At 32.9% G+C, this 17,757-nt stretch overlaps 1 protein-coding gene across 2 annotated transcripts; it reads right to left on the reverse strand.

Moving 5' to 3' along the window:
- Window positions 1-64: 64 nt before the first annotated feature.
- Window positions 65-5,664, reverse strand: LOC145631856 (protein CORTICAL MICROTUBULE DISORDERING 2-like). Of its 2 annotated transcripts, none has more exons than XM_081684064.1 (5): window positions 5,437-5,664; window positions 3,457-4,476; window positions 2,793-3,104; window positions 2,231-2,322; window positions 65-1,382 (listed from the first exon to the last, which is right to left on the reverse strand). In XM_081684064.1, the coding sequence occupies exons 2-5, from the start codon at window positions 4,426-4,428 to the stop codon at window positions 485-487; spliced, it is 2,274 nt and encodes a 757-aa protein (XP_081540190.1). In that variant the 5' UTR covers window positions 4,429-4,476; window positions 5,437-5,664; the 3' UTR covers window positions 65-484. The 2 variants fall into 2 exon arrangements, with proteins under 2 accessions (XP_081540190.1, XP_081540189.1); XM_081684063.1 differs by lacking the exon at window positions 5,437-5,664 and adding an exon at window positions 5,000-5,199.
- Window positions 5,665-17,757: the final 12,093 nt, after the last annotated feature.

The following is a 17,757-nucleotide window of genomic DNA, read 5'->3' on the forward strand; positions in this document are numbered from 1 at the left end:
CTTTATGAGCACAATGACATAGCAAAATTAAACACAAGATTGCTTGTAATTTGGAGAATATTCATTTATAAAATTAATATATATCCAATCAATTCAATATATGCACTCTTTCTGCAATCTAAAATGAAATTCTAACAATCTACCAAATTACTAGCAGAACCAGTACAGGAGAGGCTTGCATTTGGAGAAACAAGCTTTCTAATTTTCTCCTTGAAACTATTTTCAGTGTACAATGGGCATACAAATTCCACAAAATAAAGCCCATAGAAGCCGTAAACCTGACCTAAACTACCCGTTTCAACACCATAGATGACCGCAAACTTCATGTATACCTTGATTTTCAAAGGGGTGATTACTATACAGAAAAAAGAAGGGAAAATTTCTGCACATTAAAGACGGCTAGGGGAGCAATTATATCAGTATTCTGCATCTTAGCTGAACTTGGGAACTTCGTTCCAACCAGATCTGAAAAAAAATAAAATGGTTATCTTCTTCCTTTAGTTTCTGTGGTTCGAACAGGTGGGAGTGTTTGTGAACCACCCCCAAGTGCAGCAGCAGCTGACTCAACATGTGTTAGAAGATACTCATATATTTTCTTTCTCAACCTATCGATTGTTTCACCTGATACACGAGCCACGTCTTCTTCCTCTTCTTCCTGCTCCTCGTCCTTGGCTGAGCCTCCACCTATCTCATCTAGCCAATCATTGACACTCTTCAGCTGAGTAAGCATGCCAGCTATTTGACCATTGTCTGACAATGAAGAAGAGTCCACATCAGCATCCAAAAAACGCTCCACAAACCCCAAGAACCAATTCTGTGACTCAGACTGAAGTTTCTCAGCCAAGTCCAAGTACTCATCAAGTCCGTTTCCTCGGTCCCACTCTGGAGGAGGTGGTGGGGCACGAGCCTTTTGGCTAATTAACAGCTGGTCACTAGCTCGACGTGGAGTCCCAGGAGAAGATGTCTTAGAGCTAACTGATAAGCGAGGTTTAGATACGGGCTTTGGAGATGCATTCTTGCTTGCATTTTCAAGAACTATAAAGGCTTGATTTCCAGAATTTTGTTTGGGATTCTGAGGTTGGGAGGATATTGGAAGTGATGTTAATGTTGGTCGATCACTATATACAGAGAATGGTGATAGATCTGTGGCTAAGGCAGCATTAACCCAAGAAGCCGCCTGCTTTCTCCTTTCTGACATTATTTTTTGTGTTTCTTCAGACAAGGTTTCTTGACTATCTGGGGATGAGCCAATTAGAGTATTTTTAGACAGGGAATTGACTGTGAGAAGGGCACTCTTTAAAGTTGAGTGTAGAGTCAAGAATTGCTCCACTGCTGGCTGTGGGTCATCTTCTTTGGCAGATGAGCTTAAATCGGAGTACTTGCTACAATCGGGAAGAAACAAGGAATTAGTTACGCAAAATTACCAGAGTACAAATGTAGACCACAAAGCGAACAATTATATCCAGTACTACAATATCTAAGTTTGAACATCATGTTGTGTACTTGGTGAAAAATTAAAGATAACCACAATCAAAGGGAAAACTGTTGTCTTCTTTAAGCGGCTTGGGATGTGTGAACAACTCAACCCCAGAACCAGCACGTTACTCATCTATTGAGACACCCATCAGCCTGAGCTAATTTACTCAATCTACAGCTAATTCTCACATGACTGACACCCTGTCTCAAAGGCAGTGCTAGTGACAATGTAAACTAAATTTCTTATGTGCTACTTGTACAAATAGCACATAAGAATCAATATTATCTACTGCAATGCACGTTTTGACACTTGGGACACATTGCATACAAAAGGGTCTTGACAACTGTACTCGAGTCCGAGTAATGTAGCTTTACTATTGATCATCAGAGTCAATTGGCCTCCTAATATGTCTACAGTTTTTCCATATTACATACATTCTGGTTGGTAAGAAGACTAAAAACAGCCCTTCCAGGCCATAACCTTGTACAAGTCAACCCAGCTTGGGTTAACGGGCTAGGTTTTTAGAAATTGGGAGTAAGGGTAAAGGATCCCAACCTCAAGATTGGAAGGTGCAATACTTACCACTAGGTCAAGCTTAACTTGATACTAATTAGTCTCTGTCAACAAACACAGCTTATCACCAAAAGAAAAACACTACAATCAACAGAAATCCCTCGCATGTAAGGATAATCCAGATATAACAGAAATACAGGATAATAAGGTACCACCATATTAATTTATAGATAAAAATACCTTAAGCAACGAAGTATACTCTCTGCGGCTGAAGCTTCTTGCATTGCCTCTATTGCAGCCATTTGTGCTGAATCTCTAAGCTTCAGAACTTCCTGAAGTAAACATATCAAAAAGAACTTAAAAATACTATAATGGCTCTGATCTAAATTGAAGGTTCATGTATAGATATGCTGAAACTTATATAATAACCCAACTTTAAGTAATAAGCTGCACCAATAACATTAAATTGAGCGGTCATTTGGTTGCATGCAGGGCGTTTCATATGAAACTATTAGGTTGACAGCAAGAAAAGCTTTTTGTCGAAAGTTAGTCCTGCTTGGATGACTAGGTAAGCAACTTTGGCCATGTTGTGATTAGTAGAATTTCACAAGTTATGATGTTGTATAACTTGTGTCCGTATCATTTAAGCTATCAAACTCAAAAAATGTTTCTCCCAACTTCCTAATGTATCAATGAGAGCCAAACAATCACTAAAACCGTATCATATTCTGTAATGTAATGAAAAATAATGCTATGAGATGAATCTGATCATTTGCAATCCAGACAACTGCAAAGGAAATACCTTTCCGAGCTTCGTGACAGAGGAAGGAAGAGATGACCACAGGACACTAGCATCTATCAATTTCCTAGTACCCGCAGAGATCTTCACCAAATTGTTTGGAAACCCATTGCTAGCATTATTATCCACTGATTTCCTCCCAATAGAATTTCTCGGTTTGCTTGATCTATCAAGATCTTCAATTGCTCCATTAGAAACCAAAGTTCTCACAGATGTTTGATCTTTAGCTTCCAACTTTGATAGTTTCGAGGATTTTTGGACTTTAATCTCTGCTTTGGCTGATGACCGCTCATCTGATGGATTTTTCTTAGGCACCTGAACAAAGATGAGCAAATTATTGTCCACTAACATTAGTCAGACTTTAAATGCTATATATGCAGTCTACAAACAACATACTGGTTGTATATTTAAGCACATGGTAGAACTATGAAAAAAATTCATGTTTAACCATTGAGAATCACATAGAACAGATATCAAAGCTGTATAAATGCAGTTTTTACAATTAATCAGCGTAGATTGATAAGAGTGTATAACCCATCACTCATCCTTGGCCCAAAAGGCAGGGAAGGAGTGGACAAGAAAAGTCTAGTGTCTCGACATTTTCAAACATCAATGCTGATGAAAATAATTACTGCAGAAACCAAAGAAGATAAACAAAAGCACTTACAGAAGTACAACGAGCTGCAGGGCTCGCATCAGGCTTCCCAGTTTTTATTTTCAAGTTATCTCTACTCTTTGTCTCCATGCTTCCTTCCCAACTCCTCCTCAATGCTTTCGGTCCCATATCAATTACATGAGCCAGTTTCTTCGGTGTAGACACAGAAGGCTGCCTCTTAGTCACAGGACTCGCTGCACGAGCAGAACTGGACTTCTCAGCCAGTCCTAATTTGGCAGATACCTTCTCCATTAAACCCAGCTTAGGAGTCCCTCTATCACTCTTGATCTTTGCCTGGTGCTTGACACCACTCGAAAACTTCTCAAATGAAGTAGGAAGCGAATAACAACTAGTAGGTGATGACGGTATAGACTGAGAACCCGAAGTCTTTAACCTTCCCAAAGCCTCTTTCCTATCCACAGAACTCACAGAGGTTTTCGATGATATAGAGTTTGATCGAACAATTGACGATTTCTTATCTACCTTCTCATCTTTTCCAAAACTATTCAATTTAGAAGGAGGAGCCTTCTCTTTACTGCCAAACAATGACTTTGCAGCAGATTTCGATTTGTCACTAGTTTTTGACCCTGGAGAAGAATTATTTAAGAACCCTAAAGAATGAGTAGCTACAATATCTTCCGGGGTACCGACACAAGGATGCCTCCCGGGAACCAGCCTCACGCCTCGAAGAATAGGGACCGGGGAGGCAGCCTCAAGCCTATCAACATGAATGTATTGACCCAATTGAATCTTATCACTAAGAATTAGATCATCATGTTCATCAGGAAGTGCAACATAAGTAGCATGAGACGAATCCGAAACCTTCAAATAAAACCCTTGGTTTTGAAACAAATCACCACCTGCTAATGCAGGAACAATGCTCACAACTTGCAATAGAGAGGACCTATGTTCACCAGCAACTTTAACATCTGTGTTCATATGCTGTAAAAGCTTTAACAAAATCCCAGGTACTAAAGTAGCCATTGCTGTAACCTTCAATGTGCATCACTCCAACAAAACCCCACAAACTATCTAAAAATTCAATTGAACAAAAAAACACAATTAACACCAGAAATTAGTTGATATTCATTAATAAACATAACTAAACAAAAGAAACATACATCTACTACAACAACAATGCCAAAGTCTACATTAACCAAGATTCTATCTCTAATGGGTCAATTAACAATAATAATTTTCCTATTCCATTAATTTCTCTATTGATATGATCCAAAAATTACTTAACATGTGAACTGGCAGTGGTTAAAGCAGCTTTCTGACATCTTAGATAGAGACATAACATAACACAATTGCCAATAAAATTCAATGGAAAAAAAATCAAGAAAAGTTGAAAAAAAAAAGCTCAATAACCCAGATTGAAAAGTGGATCTTGAGGTCCAAATTCACAGGAAATTGACAATTCAACAAAAACCCATTTACAAAAACACCACAAAAATAACATAACAAAGATCAATCACAAAAACTCAACTAAAAAAAGCTTCTATTTATCCAACCATAAAAATGCAATAATCCCAGAAATTAAAAAATTACTCACCAAATTACAAAGCCCAAGAACCCAGATGAAAACTGTGAAGGTTGGCAAGAAGCTTAAGAGTCACTCAAGTCATGTGATTTTCTCAACACCCAGAATTTTATTGTATATTTAACTTAAATAGCAAACTTCTTACAGTAGCTAATAAATAAGATGGTGACAGAAACTTCTGATTCCTGGGATTTTTTTTCAACAGAGAAAAAGGAAGATTGAAGGAAGAAGAAGAAGAAAGTGGGGTTTGAATGCAAAAAATTTAGAGAGAGAAAGATAAGAGATTTAGAGAGAGAAATAGAGAAAAGGGGGTTGAGAACTACAACTCAGAAGAAGACATAAAAATTGTAAGATCACAAAAAAAAAATTAAGTTTTTTGGCCCACAAAATTACAGAAATGAGGGTCCTTTTTTTTGCACCTGCAAGCCAATGAGGCAGAAGAAGCTTACTGAGTAATGAAGCAGGAAAACTTTATGAACACTTCTGAAATATTTTGCAGCATAAATTTTTATTTTTACACCAGAGGAATCTGTATTTAATTTGGTATTATTATGAATTGTACATCTGTAACAGTTAACCAGAATTTTTATTTGTATTTTTGTTGCAGATTTAAGCAGTGGAGTATAATTAAGCCCTAAGGGTTACATGGGAGGCTGGGATTGTTTTGGATATTCTCTTTATCTATTAATTTAAGACCTTATATTAAATTACATTGTTGTTATTCAGTTTAGGTACTTCCAATCATATCACTTGGATGGTGTTAACTCCTCTTTTGCATCTTAACGTGGACAAGGACTATATGAGGGTTTTTGGTTCACAAAAGTCGGGTACAAGGTATGAATTTAAAATGGGTAAAAGATTATTCCCTCCGTTCTGTTTACTAGTTTACTGAGATTAACATTTTAATTTATTACCTCTCACGGCTTTATACATTGATTTCTGTATCACTGTATAATTTTACTTTTATTATTTAAAAAATAAATGAAAAATAATTTATTGTGAGAGGAGATATATATTTTCCGATTTATCTCATAAATCAACTTGAATATTCCCCTTTATTTTTGCCCTATTGTCATTTTTTTTTTGGTAAATTTTAAAAAGGTTAATTTTTAAATTACCTCCCAAAAATGCACCCATTTTCGAACTTATTACCCGTTTAATTTTTTATTTTAAATTACCACCTCTTAAATTAAATAAATGCTCAGATTACCACCCATTTACAAAATCTGGTGGATTTTCTGTCTGTAGGCCCCACCAAACACTAAGTTTGACCCTTTTGCCTGATTTTTTCCCCGATTTTTCACTTTAAAAATGCTCTCTAAACTTTAATTCACATTTCCTTCACCAAATTCTAACAAATTTCAAAGAGGAAAATGTGAATTGAAGTTAAGAGAGCGTTTTTAAAGAGAAAAATCGGGGAAAAAAATCAGTCAAAAGGGTCAAATAAACGTTAGATCGGGTCCACAAACAGAAAATCCACCGGATTTTTAAAATGGGTGGTATGTAATCTGAGCATTTATTTAATTTAAGGGGTGGTAATTTAAAATAAAAAATTAAACGGGTGGTTAGTTCGAAAATAGTTACATTTTTGGGTGATAATTTAAAAAATTTCCTTTTAAAAATTTTGACCATAAATTACCGTTGGTTTATAAAAGATAATATAGTCATGAGTTTGCTTAGATTCGTATTATTGTATATTTTATTAATATTCCATTTTTATAATTTTTACGTGTACGAAATTAAAGATATTAACGTTTTAAGACTTATTTTGAAGACCGTGTACAATAAAATGGAGCATAAAATAGGGACAAAGGGAGTAGAAAGATTATAAACTAGCAAATTTATACATATTTAACAATTACTTTATTCATTTTTTGTCTTTTATTTTATGCGTTTCTTTTATCACGTTTGTCAAGTCATAAATTTAATTATTAATCAATAAAATAAAGAAGCGAGTTCGATCAAGTAGGCAAAGCTAGATGTTGAAAAAATTATTTTTTTAAAAAAAAAAAAGTCTATAATTTTATTCATACATCAAAAAGTGTTTCTAATACAGAATATATATCACGTGACACCCTTCACGTACATATATGAGACAGTGGTAACAAAATTTTACATAATTAGGTTTTATCATAAATATACTAAATCGCAATATCTAATCAAAGTAAAATTTGTTGTGGCTCAAACTTGTGGCTTTATATTGAGTTTCCCATCATCCCTACCAAGCAATTTGATAATGAAAATGATAGACTTTGTACGTGGCAATATAGATTAAGGGTTTGTTTTGTTCATCTTATTTCGCTTATTTCAAGTTTAATAAGATCACTAAAGTTCAATTTAAAAAAAAAATAAGTTTGATAAGGGTTACCCAAATTAAATTACAACTAAAATAAATTTTTATGAGTTTAGATAACTTCAGTTAAGTTTAATTAAGTTTAAATTGGTAAAAATTAGGTAAATAGAATACACCCTAAAGAATAAATCTACACTAAGAAATAGTTATCTCATTAATCAAATAAATTTACACTAAGAATAATGTATACTTACTGATATTGTTAAAGGACTATCTCAATCAAAAGATTAATTGAACGTCATGATTCCGTTGGACTTGAAATATGGATATGACTTGGTTCTTTTCATACCCGGTTTGAAATAAATCACACTAAAAAGGAGGAGTAGATGAAATTTGAACCCATGAATTTTGTATCACAATAGCTCTGATACCTTGTTAAAAAATTATATCAACCAAAAACTTAACCTGATAATTAAAGTATATATTCTATCAAATAATATAAAACCTAAAGGGTTGTATTTCATATTGATGATATTTTTTTTTTATTATTAAGCAATTGTCAAGCTAAGTTTTGTTATGTTTTATTTATTCTTACTTTGTGTTATTTATCACTTCTAGAAAAAAAATAAAAAAATCAAATTATATTATGAATTTTGATGTCAACTAAAATACAAGAAAATTACAACAAATCAAAACTAGAATTAAATTATATCATGATAAATCAAACCTAAAAAATTTGCACCAAAGCACCTTAAATTTGGCTAAGAGAACATCTTTATGTTGCAATTTGGTGACCACAAGGTCCATAACATCTTAAATAAGGTTAAAATAACATTGATATAAATGAAAAACAATTTATTATATACTTCGTTTCATAATAAATTCAATGTTTATAATTTAGTCGCAGCTGTGTAAACAAAAATAAATAAAAATAAAAACTACGGAGTATTTACATTTGTTAAAAAAAAAAAATTGTTTTTTCTTTTTGGAAGTTACAAATATTCTGTCCATGCTTGAAACAAATTACACAAATTCCAACACCAAAGTCTAATTTAACCACAATTTTTGTGAAAAAATAACAAATACCAAAGTATAATTATTAATATTGTATTTAGCTCCCACAAATCAATATTTATTGGAGAGTGCAACTGGGATGCATGTGGATGGCAGAGAAGCTTGTCGGTTGCTTGAGATGGTGTATAGTGTTTTCTATGTTTGTGGGGATGCAATAGTTTAGTTGTTTTATGGGCGTGTTACACCAAAATTCTAACTTTTCTTCTCTGTATTTCTACACTTATAATAGTGTTAATGTGTGATTTATACCAAGTATATATATGTATGTATATGATTGTGCACATGCTCTTACATTACATTGAGGAATATTGTTTATCCTTATTTATACTCATTCTATTTCATTCAATCATGTTCTAGTCTTTCAAATACAATTAAATCTAAGCTACAAAATTTTATGCAACTACTAGTATATCTGTGATGGACTCATGGTTTTTGTTCTTTGAATCTTTGTAGATTGTCTAGTCACTTGGATAAGCCGAAAAGTCTAGTCATCGGATTGACTTAGGGGCCCGTTTATATTTACTTAATTTCAGTTCAGTTCAGATCAGCTCCAATCAGTTCAGTTCAGTTCAGTTTAGCTCCTAATTTCCTTCTCTCATAAAATATTTATTTCAGCTCAGTTCAGTTCAATTCAGCTCCAATCAGTTCAGTTCAGTTCAGTTCAGCTCGGTTCAGTAAATGTGAACAAGCCCTTAGGTCTATTTGATAATAAGGTAGTGTTATTTTCAAAATCTAACCTTAGCTAGTATTTAGTTTAAACCTTAGCCGCCTCTTCTTCATTGTTGTTTTTTGGCCATGATGATAAAAAGCTTTTAAAATTAGTGTTTAATGATGATAAAAAGCTTTTAAAATTAGTGTTTAATAAGCTGAAAATAGCAAATTTCTTCAAAAATAACTTTCCAAAATTCCAACCCTTCCTCTTTAATTTCTATATGTTTTTTATGAAATAACCTTCTTTGTGTGTAGTAAATGCCCCTTTGGTGGATTTTGTTCAATAGCTAGTTTTTGTGAGTTAGTATACTACAAATTGTTTCATGAGTAAAGATTAATACGAGATTGAAAAAAAGATTATCCTTTGATTGCAATCAGATGAACCAGATAAAAATTATTAACTTTTATCTTATCTGAACTTATCAACCTTATTCTATCCATCTAAATTAGGGTCTGTTCTCTTCAGCTTAATTTCATTTCAGCTCCAATCAGTTTAGTTCAGTTCCTAATTTCCTTCTCTCGTAAACAATTTAGCTGAACTCAGTTCAGCTCGGTTTAGTAAATCAAAACAGACCTTAATTAACCATTATCTACTTATTTGAACTTATTAGATCTTAAATAAGTGAAAATAAGGTGAAGAGAATGAAATCTTAGCATTTTTTGTTAGTTGTTTATATTAGCTGATTTGGTTAACTGATTAGATAAGTTCATAAGTTGGTTAGATTAATTACTACTTTATTCAATATGACTTCGAGGCAATATGGTAAATAGTAGTACTAACAAATTTGTCCAACTTTTAGGATGGAAGAATGCTTTCTCTTCAACTATCATAAAACACTATCACCAAAAATCATATATTGGCAATGTTTTAGAGTATATAAATCGATCCTTAGTTTCAATCATCAGCTCAAATTAAACTTTTGGTTGAATTGGTTTTAACATGGTATAAAAGCCAACGTGATACACATCACGAGTTTAAATCTCATCCACCCCCATTTTTAAGTGAAATACTCCCTCTTTTTTTTTAAATATTTGCTCCATTTCTCTTGGACACGCATGTCGATGCTAATTTTTTATCACTAATATCTTTAATTAACAATAGGTATAACTTCTAACAATTGAAAATTAATAATCTATTAATTGAGATGATTCCAACAAGTACCCACAAGACTATATTTTTTATCATGTATAAATCACAAAAATTAGTCAAAGTAGGATAAATGAATAGTGCAAAAAATAGAAATGGAGCAAGTATTTAAAAACAGAAGGAGTATTTCACATTTTGTATGAAGGGGCCCATGTTGTAATCACACTTTAAGCTTAAACAATTCTCATAGAAGGAAGAAGGCATGATAGAGTATATAATATAAATTGATCTTGGTTTCAACCATTAGCTTCACATTATATAAATTCATATGTTATAATTCTTAACAAAAATGGAATCACAAGTCATAATTGCAGAGTCTTCAGTATAATAACTTCCACTTCTCCATTTTTTACATAACATCAACTTCTCCATTTTTTCTAATAACTTTCACATTTTCTATTGTTTTTTTTTTTTTTTCCTAAATACACATGTTATGTAATGTATATAGCGTGCGTTAGGATGGATACACTCTGATAAGTAAAAATAGAAAGAGAAGGTAGATTGTCAAAAGCCCAAAACCATGAAAATTGCTCCAAAATGAGTAAGTAGTACAATGACGCCAAGCTTAGATAATTCGATCAGAGAATCTAGTTTATGAACCACCACTATAATAATTGATGGTGGGTCACTTTTAATCTAAATTAATATAGATTATTATTTATAAATGACACAATAATTACAGTAGTTGTGGTATGGAATTATTTTTTGACGCTTGCATGATCACATAAATGATTATTCACATGAAGAAGCAAAGATCTACAGTATTATAATTATTGATGAGGGTTCTAGTTAATCTACTTTTAATGATTAATCATTGTAGTAATTATTTGTACATTTCACCTGATAAAGGTTGTCTATCAAACTCTGCCAGCATGCTCTGATTAGGCCAACATACCTTCCTTTATCAATTCAACTTGTTCATTAATTTTTGTTTATACTCCTAATTTACAATAATATTAATATAAATGAACAATTTTAGAGTAATTTTTAAATTTATTAAATTTTTAGGGTAATTTTAAACTTGATTTGATTTTAGTGAATATAGACAATGAAATAAGTTTTATAGGAGTCTTAATATAATTACTTTCACTAAAATTTGAACCCAATCTGATTTTTAATTATTTTTTGGATTTCAGACAATTCAATTTTTTATTTCACTAAGACGGCTACATAGCTAGTCATGTTCGAGGAGCTCTTTCGGTTTGACCTACCTTATGTCACAAATTTAATTGTTGACAACATTGATGAGGGAAAATATGTAAACTAATGTTTTTAGGGGTATAAATGTTCGTACACTATTTTTAAGAGTTTAAAAGAAAAAAGTAATTACGTTAATGAAGACAAATAAGTAAATAAATATTTTAAAGGATATAATTGTCCAAACACTATTTACTAGAATTATCTCATACTTTTTTATAAGGTGGGGATAGGAAATAATGGATATACGCCGCTATTAGTGCCAATAAATTTGACTCACATCAACTACACCCAATTAAACAATTGAGAACGGGGGAATTAGGGCCTGTTCTCATACGATTATTTTAAATTCAGTTCAGTTCAGCTCCTAATTTCCTTCTCTTATAAAATATTAAATTTAGTTTAGTTCAGTTCAGTTCAATTCAGTTCAGCTCAAATAAATTCAGTTCAGTTCAGCTCATTTCAGTCAATGAGAACAAACCCTTAGTAAAAATCAATGTATGAGTAAGAAAGGATATCAATCACTATTCCTTGCCAAGAATAAGAATAATTTTAATGTATTGGATCTTTATTTAGGTTGTTCAAGATTTACATTTGTGTGATAAAACATTCATGTTTAGATAGCAAGTAGTCATCATCATATCTAGCTTAATCATTATCATATACCCTATGTGGTTTACGCATTCAACACACCATTTTTATTATGTGGAATTGATTACATATGCAAATGCATTTCTTCATGCCTCTTTAACATGATGTATGTTTAGGTTAGTTAAGCACACACAATGACACAATTTAGACAATACAATGTATTGTATGTATCTCATATTCAACGGGTGACACATATTAGATATGCTACATTAAACACCTCGGACCTAGACAGAAACACCATATCTCTTTTGTTACGAACACTAATTAGAGTCATCGGGGGACACAATTGAGTATCAAGATAGAGTATTTTATCAATGATGAAAACAATTGATAACAAAGAACATTATGCATTTATACTTGAATGCTATAAATTTAATTATTATTCACCCAAAAACATTATGCATATTTGTCTCTACGTACACAAACCTAATATGATGATCATCATAGACCTCAAAAGTACCAATTAACGTTGTACAAAAAATTACAATTAAATAATTTCAAAGAATTGCACAAATAATAATACCCCTACCATACTCAATTTAACAAAGCTAAGAACAACATAACTTAGGCATCCCACCTAACACGATGCTAGCTATAACTTGTTAGTTGTTTTATTTGCTTCCAATTTTCCATTTTTTGTTACTTTCGTATCCATTATTGAACACAATATTAAACCCAATCTTATCACTTAATTTCTGAGAGTTGTTATGTCTTGCTTAGTGCGAGTTTTGGTTTTAGGATTAAGTTATGGAGGAATACTAGAGATTATTGTATATACCTGCGTGCATTGTACACGGTGCACCCAAGGGTATTGTTTGCTTATTTCGATAATTATTGATGTATTTAATGAGCAAATAAATATCATTGAATGCACCGTGCACCCGGGTGTATATACCAATCTCTCGAATAATACAATTTGGAATCGATGATTTAGAAATTTTTTTCTTTATCTTATTTTAATGGAAGGAAAAATAATTATAATTGAACTTTAAATTTGTTTGTTGAACTAAATTTTATTATTATTAATATTTATTATATATTCTCTTTAAAATCATTAACTTATTGGTTTAATTTATTTTTACTGATCTAAATCTACACTTATTGAACTCAAATTATTACAAAATAGTATTTGAGTAAGATAAGAGACCAACGCCTTATTATATTAGGCCATAACATGTAATTTTCTTCCATAACAATTACATACTATACACAACATTTAAAATTAGTGTTTTTTTATTTTTATTAATTTTTGAAAAGGTAAGAAGAAAAAAACATTAGGAAGAAATTAGTGCTTGTTTGGTTAAGCAAATTTTATGAGATATTTGAGATGTGTACGGCCGGAGTAGTTTGGTTAAGGATCTGTTTTGATTTATAGAACTAAATATTTTATTAGAGAAATAAATTAGGAACTTAAGTGCATTGATTGAAGTTGAAATGAAAATAAGTTGAGAACAGACCTAAAGGGGATGACATGCCAAATAATTTGGCTATTAAGTCCCCAATGGAGAGATTCTCTAACACCCCCCCCCCCCCACCAAAGATGGTTGCATGCTTTGCTAGGTCGAGCCATATAGATCGTACTTGGACAGTTGGACCTGGCTACTCTAACCTACCTTTAATGGTTGGCCAAAATTTAAAGGAAAACCTAAGTACCATACACATATGTCATTGTGTAATTCTTTATAAAGGCCCTATTTGATAATTATCTGGTAGTAACTGATTGATATAGCTAATTGTATTAATTGCTTTGATTAGTTAGTTATATTTAACTGATTGTATAAAAGTGTTTGTAAAATAGCTATTAATTGCTGGTTGTTTAGTGTATTTAATAGCCAAAAACTAAATTTTTCAATAAGCTAATTTTAAAAAGCTCTTACAATGACCTTTTTCTAAGAGAGCTGAGCTTTTTGAGCCCAAAGAGCTCTTGATAAGCTATTTATCAGACACCCAACCTCTAATACAAAATAAGCTAAACTCTCTACTAAACAAGGCCAAAGTGTCAGCTCTCTCTATTCTTTTCTCAGTGTGGCACACTCACATGTGTTGTTTGGAAAACGTATACTTTAGCGTGACACAAATATTAAAAGTTCGAATTTCATTTACTTTATGCCTCAATCACCAGGTTAAGCTTTAATTTTGATTAACTTGATCCTTTAATATGGTATCAGAGTCGGAGACACAAAAGTCACAAGTTCCAAATCTCGTCCACCCTGCCTCAACCATCATCTTAAACTTTTAGTTGAGTTGGGTTTTTAACAGATTAATATAGTTTTTCTTAGAGCTGTCAAAAGCTGACCTGACCCAAAATACCGACCCTAACCCGACCTATTAACCGACCCGTCTGAACCCGAAAAAAATAGTGACCCGAATCCGACCTAACCCGACATGAAACCAACCATATGTAGGAGATTATAGGTACTAATTGCGGAATTAACATGAATCATATTCATATAGCACCAAACCAAGGATCTCATGCATAACACATAAAGAAGTAAGAATTATACCTTTGAAGCGTGATTCCACCGGTGATCGAGCAAGAACTAGGGAGATAAAGAACCTCAAGTGTGATTCCTCTACTTGGTCCACGGGCACAGATTAAGACCTCCACTAATGCTAGTTAGTCGCGAGAGAACTCTTCAATCGACCTTCTACGGAGATGAACGAACAACGAACTAGCCAAGAACCACCGCGCAACACCACGAGGACCACTAGGGTGGCCGGCCGTGGGTGAGAGGGGAGAGAGAGGGCCGTGAGTTTGAGAGGGGAGAGGGCTTTGGATGTTGGTTGCTTAGATTCACAATTTACTGTATGTTAATTGTGACTTAATTGATCAACCCTAGGCATGACTATTATTTATAGATCATATCTCTAAATAATAGTCCAAGTCAAAGCCAAAATTCCTAATCCCACTCAAACTACACTTAGCCCAATCATACTTATGACTAATTAAATGCTCATGAGGCCCATTAATGGGCCTCTAACTTGCTTAACCCATTACCCTTGTGTGTGACCTTATAGGATCCATTCTAAAGGGCTTTGGACTATTTGACTAGCCCAAAGATCATCTCTCATAGTCTAGCAACAGAGGATGACGCCCCAATAGAATGAACTTATTATCTCCATAATAGTGATCCTTGATATATCTAGTAATTGCACTTATCGAAGACACAATTCCTTCACCATAGACCCGAGTTGACCCGAGTATTTGAGACCCGAACCTGAACATTAACCGACCTAGAGACGACTTGACCCAAATGTAACCCGTAAATTATTGACCTGAACTGAACCCGACCTGAACCGAAATTGACCCAAACCCGTTTAACCCGTCAAAACCCAAATTCAACCCGACCTGTTCCTAACCCGACCCGAATTCAACCCGACTCGAATTTCAACCCGAGCTGTTACAAACTCGAACCGAATCAACCCGACTTGTTATTGACTCGACCCAAATTCAACCCGACTTGTTATTGAATCAATATGTATAGGTCGTTATCTCATGTTGGTATTGGAACGGAAATTGAATCCTAACTCTATTCCTTCAATATTTCACTTTGAATTTTAAGAGGTTAGTTTCAAAACATGTTTTTAGGGACGAATTTCAAGGATGAAACATGTTTTCCGCAAATTATTGACTTGACCGAACCCGACTCGAACTCGAGAATGACCCAACTTGATTATAACCCGCAAATTATTGATTTGAACCGAACCCGACTTGAACCCGAGAATGACCCGACCTGATTATAACTCGTAAATAATTGACTTGAACCGAACCCGACTCGAACCCGAGAACGACCCTAACTCGTTTAAACCCGTAAAGACCCGAATTTAACCCGACCTATTTTTCACCCGACCCGAATGTAACCCGACATTTTACTAACCCGACCCAAACCCGATAAGATGTATGACCCGACGTGGCCCGACTCAAGCATGATCCAACCCGAACCCGACCTACATATGTTATGACATTAACCCGTATTAACCCAACCCGAGATGACCCGACTCACACTAACCCGACCCATTTATCCGAATTGACAGCTCTAGTTTTTCTTTATGAATAGAGATGTCGTAAAATTAGGTATACGATGACAAGCGAATTTCATGCGTTATTTTCAACAATTTTGCTAACTAAACTAGTCCGTATTTGACATGTACTCATATTATTCCTTAAGTCTATCAATTTATTTTATACTCCATAAGTTTAATTGCCTCATTGATTAATGTTGAAGAGCCAAATTACAGGTCCTACCCCACACGTGTGTGCCGTAACTTTAAAAGCCATGTTTGGTTATTAGTCTTCCTTGGATCTTGCAATAAACGTGAAGCAACCCAACTTCATCGTGGCATCTTTGGTGCGCCAAATGCAAAAATATCAACATCACACTTACAAAATTACTACTAGTCGTATATTTAAATAAATGGAAACATCAAACATATGGTACGCAATTTATAATTGAAATCAATTAATTATTACTATGATTTGAAAAGATAAATAAATTTATAAATTGGGTCCTCCAATTTCAATCATAATCACCACCGACGGTTTTTACTACTTAAGTTGCATTAATTAGTTGTTGTTTAGATCTACTCACTAGTCACTCCAAACAATTTCCACCCATTCAATTTCATCATTTTTTTTAGGCACTTTATAAGGATGTCATTTCAATTGAGTTGGATAATTAGCTTTTTAAAAACCAATTTGATATTAAGTTGTCTCGAATCCAATTTGGTTAGGATTGTTTTGGTCGAGTTTGGTTGAGATTTAAAACTAGTGTAATAAGTATATTGACGTGTAAATACAGTACAATATAGGCCTATTTTCTTCGACTTGTTTTTAGTTCAATTCAGCTCAGCTCTAGTAAGTTCAGTTCAGTTCTTAATTTTCTTCTTTCATAAAATATTCAATTCATTTCAGTTCAGCTTCAATAAGTTCAGTTCAATTCAGCACCAATAAGTTCAGCTAAGTTCAGTTCAGCTTAGTTAATCAAATTAGACCCTATGTTTACATCACTATCTTTTAAGATTTTATGTAGGCATAATAATTTTAAAAGAATAGTTTTGAATTTAAAATTAACGATTTGCAATATGATTAGCTAACTCAAGATATTATAAAATTTGTTGTTCTAAATTATAATCGATCTTTCTATCAACTTCTTACGGAGTAAGAGTATAAAATAAAATAATTGATTTCAATAGTATTGTAACACACTATAATAATCATTAGAAAATATAGAAAATATGACGTACTTTTTTATATGGACATTATTAAAAGTACATATAACTACTGCGGAATAACTTTTATAACTACTCACTAATTTGGACTAGGAAGTATTTTCTTACATTATTTGTAGTTGACATTGATAACATTTAATCATATCCTCTCATGAAATAAGATATTTTGGTACGATTTTATTAAGGTGTGATCGAAAGTTGGTCTGATTTGATTCGCTAATTTGACTAAAAATTAACAATATATTTCTTATTTTGCGTAATTAAAGCTATTTATTTAAAAAAAAAAAGTAAACTAAAATAAAAAGTTTTGCTCTAACATGATATTTCTAGTATGCTTTGAATCGTTTTACTTGTACATGACAAAAGTAAATATAAAAAATTGAAATAAATTGAAGTGAATCATTCATGACTTAATAAAATTTAATTATTCGTTTAATTAACAACCTTGGATGTTTGTTTGAATGACGA

This window comes from Chenopodium album, chromosome 5, assembly GCF_948465745.1.
Source record: "Chenopodium album chromosome 5, dcCheAlbu1.1, whole genome shotgun sequence".
NCBI classification, from domain to species: domain Eukaryota; kingdom Viridiplantae; phylum Streptophyta; class Magnoliopsida; order Caryophyllales; family Amaranthaceae; genus Chenopodium; species Chenopodium album.